The sequence below is a fragment of the Plasmodium sp. gorilla clade G2 genome, assembly GCF_900097015.1.
Source record: "Plasmodium sp. gorilla clade G2 genome assembly, chromosome: 10".
In the NCBI taxonomy this organism is placed as follows: domain Eukaryota; phylum Apicomplexa; class Aconoidasida; order Haemosporida; family Plasmodiidae; genus Plasmodium; species Plasmodium adleri (nom. inval.).
The window spans coordinates 1,092,152-1,100,000 of record NC_041702.1 but is presented as its reverse complement, the minus strand read 5'-3'; the positions used below and the strand labels follow the sequence as shown (position 1 = coordinate 1,100,000).

General features: G+C 18.9%; 4 protein-coding genes across 4 annotated transcripts in view; 3 read left to right on the top strand and 1 right to left on the bottom strand.

Annotated features, from left to right (window-relative positions):
* The window catches only part of PADL01_1028200 (RAP protein, putative), a gene marked incomplete at both ends in the record, with an annotated part of 1,314 nt that extends 1,163 nt beyond the window's left edge, over window positions 1–151 (top strand). Inside the window, one exon of the mRNA XM_028682356.1 lies at window positions 1–151. This exon is cut by the window's left edge and continues 1,163 nt beyond it. Within this exon, the coding sequence (XP_028538642.1) occupies window positions 1–151 (151 nt within the window).
* Window positions 152–794: 643 nt separating this feature from the next.
* Window positions 795–3,339, top strand: PADL01_1028100 (conserved Plasmodium protein, unknown function; the record flags this gene model as incomplete). Its single annotated transcript, XM_028682355.1, has 3 exons — window positions 795–860; window positions 992–1,240; window positions 1,360–3,339. The coding sequence occupies 3 exons, from the start codon at window positions 795–797 to the stop codon at window positions 3,337–3,339; spliced, it is 2,295 nt and encodes a 764-aa protein (XP_028538641.1).
* A 760-nt stretch (window positions 3,340–4,099) lies between these two features.
* Window positions 4,100–5,188, bottom strand: PADL01_1028000 (adenosine deaminase; the record flags this gene model as incomplete). The annotated part of the gene is made up of 1 exon (XM_028682354.1): window positions 4,100–5,188. The coding sequence occupies one exon, from the start codon at window positions 5,186–5,188 to the stop codon at window positions 4,100–4,102; it is 1,089 nt and encodes a 362-aa protein (XP_028538640.1).
* Window positions 5,189–6,561: 1,373 nt separating this feature from the next.
* Window positions 6,562–6,975, top strand: PADL01_1027900 (conserved Plasmodium protein, unknown function; the record flags this gene model as incomplete). Its single annotated transcript, XM_028682353.1, has 1 exon — window positions 6,562–6,975. The coding sequence occupies one exon, from the start codon at window positions 6,562–6,564 to the stop codon at window positions 6,973–6,975; it is 414 nt and encodes a 137-aa protein (XP_028538639.1).
* Window positions 6,976–7,849: the final 874 nt, after the last annotated feature.

The window sequence follows — 7,849 nt, the reverse complement described above, 5'->3', positions numbered from 1 at the left end:
TAAAATGTTAAGACAAAAACAACCATTAGATAAAATCTTAACACACACACCTTCCATATCATCACAACAAATAAATGAATATCTCAAAATTTTAAAACAATATAAATTAAAAACAGAAAATGATAATCAACAAATTAAAATTGATATATGACAATATATATATATATATATATGCATATGTTTGTGTTTTTTTTTTTTTTTTTTTTTTTTTTTTTTTTTTTTGTAACCTTATTACAAAACAATCATTATTCAATATATTTGTTTTATAATGGAGAAAAAAATAAAATCACAATACCATATCGATTTGATAATTATTTGTTTCTTTTTTTTTTCTGTGAAAGGATGAGAAAAAAAAAAAAAAAAATTGTTACTGTGTTGGTCGTCTTGTTTTATATGCACTATATAACAATTAATGGACCATACTGATTTAAAAAAAAAAATAAAACAAAATATATATATATATATATATATATATATGTATATATGTAGACTTGTTCTACATGCAACATGCTTACCAAAAAATTATACATATATATATATATATATATATATATATGTTTTTTTTTTTTTTTTTTTTTTTAAATGAGAGAGAAAAAAATGAAGTGCCAAAAATATTACAACAACAAAATAAATAAGAGATAAAATATATATATATATATATATTTATTTATTTATTTATATATGCTCATTATGTTTTTAAAATTATATGTGGACATTTTTTTATACATAAAGAAAAAGTATATAAAGTATTAAATTTATGAGAACTGTTATGGTGCTCCTTATTTTTATATAAAATGAGGTTGATTTCCATCTTTAAAAATGTCTTCACATTATTTTACGCAATCACTAACTTTTACAAAGTAAAAATATATAAATATAAATATATATATATAAATCATGTTCATATATATTATATATATATATATATATATATATATATATATATTTTTTATTTTATACTTTTTGCCATTCATATGTTATAATTTTGTAGATTCCTGGTGAAGGCGGTTTAAACAACGCAGAAACGTTAGATAATCTGGATGACAATTCTGTGCTGGCTTTCTTCTTACTCATACAATTAGAGGTTCCATATTTTTTGGAAGGGTTGTCTTCTAAAGTTATATATGAGAAAGTGATTGATGCAACAATATATTTGTTTAAAGAAGAAATTATTAAGTCAGGTGATATAAATGAAATAAAACATTCCATAGTGCAAGATATTAATAATATTATAATTGGGGTAGGTGAAAAAGGAACATATATATATATATATTTAATAATATGTAAATATTGTGTAATATATTATATATATTATATATATATATATATATATATATATATTTTTTCCCCTTTTGTTAGCTAAATAATATCCTCAGAGATATAAAAAATGACGACGAGAAATATTTAATATGGTTAGAACTAATTTCAAATGATTGTTGGAACAAAGAAAATGGATGCAGAATCATATCCAGGAGAAACTGCTCATTGTCTGTTTTAACTATGCTACCTAAAAGAGGATTAGCCATAACATGTATCAGTTGCATTATTTATGCTTTAAATTATGCTTCACATTCTTTATATTTATTTAAAAACTTTTCTAATATTGAAAATTGTAATAATGAGAATAATATAAAATTAATTAGTTTAAGCAGAGAAATTAGCATCATAAGAGAAAATATAATTTATCTGAATAGTTTAGAAAAGATTTCTGTTTTAAAAAATGTTCAAAGTGAAATAATAGTTATTCATATAAAAAATGGTAGTGGGTTAATAAAATTATTAAACATAGAAGGACAGGGAGCATTCATAAGAATTGTTAGTAATTCAATATATGAAGTTATAAAAAAAAGTATCAATGACTATATAAAATATGTAAATAATAATAATATATATAAAAATAATGATCATACAAAAAATTTAAACATAGATATGATAAAATCTATTACATTAACTATAAATGGATATTTATATAAAGACAATCAAAAAAATAAAATTTTTCGTATTTTTGATTTCGGTTTATTTTTAACTGATATACATTTAAATAAATGTATCTCTTTATTAAATGGAAATAATATTTTTATTCAATTAGAAATAGGTAGTTCACAAACAAATGTGCCTTTCAAAAATGGGAATATATTAAATTTAATTGAACTAGAAATTATTTTGAATTCATTTTTACATTTTGGTTATAATTATTATTCTAAAGTTTTTCTGATGTTCAAAAAAATTATATATCTAAAAAATTTTAATGACACAGATGTTTTTACATATCATAATAATCATAATATTTATGAAGATATGGGAAAATGGTTACGTCCAAATCTTAAATCAGATTCAAATAAACATATTAATTTAAACAACAATATTGTAAATAATCATACATATAATACTAATCAAAATAATAATAATAATATAAACCTACTTAATAATATAGATGAAACACAACTTACAGATGATCAAACCATTTATTGTATTATTATAGTAAATATTACACCTGAAAATAAATATCTTTTTCTAAAAGAAAGTATTATTAACCTTCTAAATAAACCAATATATTCAAGATCATTATCAGGTTTTCAATATAAAGATAACAAAATTATAAATGAAGAATTAATTGAAATATTAGGAGAATCATATTATAACTCATTGAATAAATCTAAAAGAAGAACAAACGTTTTTGGTTCTAGAATAAATGCTAGAGAAATTCAATCAGTAGAAAAATTAATCAAACCTGGTCTGAAACTTATTCATATTGCATTTCATAATTTTACTTCTATACCAGTTGAACAAAGAAATACATTCTATTCTGCAAATAATATGTTCTCTTTATTTCAACATAGAATACATTATCTGAAAGAATGGAATCCTAAACTTTTAATTATTAAAAAATTCTATCCTGAAGATATGATCATCAAAAGTTATAATGTATATTCATATCCAAAAAATAATAATAAATATTGGTTCATTATATCATGCACAGTCATACCATTCCTAATTATTATTCTATTAATACTCTTGTGTAAACGTTGGTTCCCAGACAACCTATTCTTCTGCTTCCCTTTTTTCTCAAAACATAGAAGAAATCATAACAAACAAAAAAGAAAACAAAACTACAAATATAGTTGCTCCACATGTAGAAAAAAATGTTTCAAACATATGTACAAAATGGAGAAGGATAAATCACAACTCAGAAAAAGACTTATTCTTCAAAAAAAAAATAACAACAATTTGTTATTACCACTGAAACGAAAGGATCAACACGTGACACGAAGCAGGCAAAAGAAAAGTACAACAGCCCTTTTTTTGGAAGAAATACAAACAAATGATATAATAGAATGACAAGATGTTATAGAAAATTAAGCAAAATTATAAAATCACAAAAAAGGGGCACTCATATTATAAATGTAACAAAAAAATTAAAATTAAAATGTATATATATATATATATATATATTTTATTTTGTAGATAGCTATAATATCAAATAATGGATATATTTTTTTTTTTTTTCTTGTAGATAGCTATAATATCCAATAATGTATATTTTTTTTTTTTTTTTTTTTGTAGATAGCTATAATATCAAATTATGTATATATTTTTTTTTTTTTTTTTTTTTTTTTTTTTCGGCTAGCTATAACACTACAGCAACATATTCATTTTTATTATATTTTATTATTTTTTTTTTTTATTTGTGAATTATAAAATAATGGTTAGTAATTACGTTTGGATAAGAAAATATTTTTAACACATGTAAGCACAATTAAGGTATAGAAAAAAATATTCTTTTCATAGAAATATTTTTTAATACATTTGAAAATATTGTATGTATATATAGTAAAACTCATAAAAAGGAATAACAATATACGTACAAAAATATTCATATGTAAATAATACTACATAAACTGTGTACATATGAATATATATTCTTGGACAGTAAGGTATACGAACCATACAAGCAATTTAAAAAATAAAATAAAATGAAATAAAATAAAATGAAATAAAATAAAATGAAATAAAATAAAATGAAATGAAATAAAATAAAATGAAATGAAATAAAATAAATACAAATATATTTATATATATGGTAACACCCAATTTAGATTTAAAAATATTTAGTTAAAATTTTATTTTTGATTTCTTCGTCCAAAAAGGATTTTTGAACAGCCCAGAGGTTCATTTTCATAAAATCAGCCAAAGTAAAATTCAAGTGTAAATATAATTCTTCATAATTATCAGTTATGTTTGTTAAGAACATTCCTGGATCATCAGAATTTACTGAGACTTTTACACCAGCATCATACAACTTTCTTATAGGGTGTGTATCCATAGATTTGACATTATTTAATAATACATTAGATATAGGACATACTTCTAACAAGATGTCTTTTTCTTTTACTAAGTCAATTAATTCTTGAGATTCTGAAACTCTAATACCATGTCCAATTCTTTTAACATGTAATAAATTGATAGCTGTGTAAAGAGAATTTAAATTTGGTATGCTTACATCTTCTCCTGCATGTACAGATAAGGGGATGCCTTGTTCTCTTATATCAGCAAAAATATCTTTAAATGGTTTAAGATCAACTTCATGACCAGCATGATCATAACCTACAAAATCTTTTTTATGTTTAATACAAAATTCGGCAGCTTCTTTCATTCTTTCATGTGAAAGACCACCATCACCTGTACAAAGTAACCCTACTTGTATTTTATATTCTAATAAAGCAACGGCTTCATTAAGACCTTTAACAATAGCTGCATGGATAAGATCCTTATCTAAATTATGTTTGAAGGACATAAAAGAAGGAGAATAACGAAACTCCATTAAAATAACACCTTCTTTATATTTATTAAATACTGCATGTTTAGCTAGATCTTCAACAACAGTATAATCAATATATATATCAGTTAATCGTAATGCTTTTTCAACAAATTCATCTAATGATTTCCCAGGTTTAGAAAATAAATAATAATCAACAATTTCTTCATCACTCATATTTGGTTGTATATTATATTTACGAATAACATTCAAAAAAAAATCAACAGAAAAACATACATCTAAATGACAATGTAATTCACATTTAGGAAGTCGTTTCCATATTTTAAACCTTTCCTTCTTATCCAAGCATGATAAATCTATATTAAGTTCATCCTTTGTTAAGTAATTGATAACCTCATATGAAGTATCCATATTCTTACAATTTTTATAACAACAAACAAATTTTGTTAGATTTATATTTTCTTATATCTAAATTTTCCTTTTTTTATCAACATATATATATATATATATATAATATATTCTTTCTAAAAGGTATTATATATATAATATAAATAATGAATAAAAAAAAAAAAAAAAAAAAATTATATACTTCAAAAATGTAATATTACAAAATAAAATAGAAAAAAGAGAAATATATTTATTATGTAGATATATTTTTTTTAAAATATATAATAATATTTAAGGAACTTTATTAAACAAATAAAATTCTTATATATATATATATATTGTAATAAATTTTTATGAATTATTTCCTATATAAATATAAAAAATATATATATTATTTATATATATGTTGTATGTATTTTTCATATGTTATTATTTTAAAGGAGTACAAAGTATTATGGATAATGAAAGGAATATTTCTTTTTTGAATGAAGTCAGTATGCATTTATAATATTATATTTTAACAATATTATAAAAATACGTACATATATATAATATAAAAGAAATAATATAAAATAAAATAAAGAATTCAAAATAAAAAAAAAAAAGGATATAAAAATAATTATTAAATTAAAAATATTTAAGAGTACACTTAAAATATTTATCATCATATTTAATTATACATATATATATATGATATATAGGTATAAATATAATAATAATATACGTATTCTATTTTTTTTTTGTATTCACAATGTATATAAAAGTGTTATATGCTCACCCTATATATTATAGAGATCACTTTATTTTAACCTATATTTTACTAATATTATATTCATATTATTTTTTTTTTTTTTTATTTAACATTGCTATTTTTTACCTATGATATATTATATCTTTTTTTCTATTTATTTATACATTTTTTTATTTTTAACTATGAAAAAAATTATATAAATAAATATATATAATATAATATATATAATGATTATATATATATTTTTTTTTTAATTACTTATACATTTATTATGAAAAATATTATTTTTTTGGATATATAAATAAATATATATATATATATATAATTATTACTTTTATTTTATATTATTCTTTCCTAAATACGTATAGACAAAATTAAAGAAAAAAAAAAAAAAAAAAATTATAACACAAAAAATTATAATTATGTAGTAGTGTGTTCATAATTTATTTAATCTTATACAGAATAATATAAATATATATTTTATATATTTAAACTCTTTTCTTTTTTTTTTTATTTAAATTATCCTGTATTAATATTATTGATATGCTTCTAAGACTTCTTCTATTTTAATATATAAAATTTGACAATATATATATATATATATTTATTTTTTTTTTTTTTTTTTTCTTTTATGGAAGATAAAATTATGAATTTACAAGAGGATGAAAAAAATGAATCCTTAGAAGAAAAAGAAATAGAACAAGATGTTGATGAAAATATAATTATTAAATATGCAGTTTTTCATTCCTGTTTATTATTACTATCAGGTATACAAATATATTTTATCTGTCCTTCGAAAGAAAAAAAAGATAATAAACGTACTATTTTATATGATAATAAAAAACAAAATATATGTTCGAACGAACTAAATATTTCTAAAGATAACGTAGAAAAACAAAAGAATATTACTAAGGATAATATAAAAATTAAACATAAAAGTAAAACTTTGAAAGACCATTTTTTAAATGACTATAATATTTATTTTAATAAACCAAAAAAAAAAATTCTTAATGAACATACCTCTTATCCTATACCTGTTTATAAAAAAAAGAATGAATGAATAAATAAATAAATAAATAAATATATATATATATATATATATATATATTTATGTTTTATATGTAATATAATATTTTATTTCTATTTTCTTCTTCTTTTTTTTTTTGAATCGCCCTTTAACAATATTAAATATCCCACTCCCAAAAAAAATATATATATATATATATATCATATACGTATTAATTACACACTTAAAAAAGAATAAAAAAATTTCTTACATTTCTATTTATTCATATTTGATACTCCTTATTGCATATCAATCTTTATTTTTTTTTTTTACTAAATTCAATTTGATCCATATGAATATCTGTTCTATAACAACCTTAAAAATTGTCACATGCTTAATATATAAATATATATATTTATACTTAAAAAATTTTAACTTTATGCTAAAAAAAAATTCTTCTAATTACAAATATGTTGTGCCTCTACAAGCAGGTTAAAAAAAAAAAAAAAAAAAAAAAAAAAATGTTTAACTTTTAAACATAATAACGAAATTAATATAATTATAAGAAATATTAAAAAAAAAAAGTATCTTTTTTCACTTTCAAGTTTTATTATAAATAAATAAATATAAATATATATTATAATTACACGTATAATATTTTGTACTATGTATTATTATATATATTCTTCTTTTCATCTTCAATTTATTTGTAATAATATTTTCCATAAAAAATATATATATATATATATATTATTATATATATATAATTTTTTTTTTTTTTTTTTTTTAAAAATTCTTATATATTGTTATTATATTTTATATTTTTCCATTTTAATATATTTATTATTATATATGTATATATATTATATCATATATATATAATATATAAATTTTTAAATATATAATAAAATATATATATATATATATA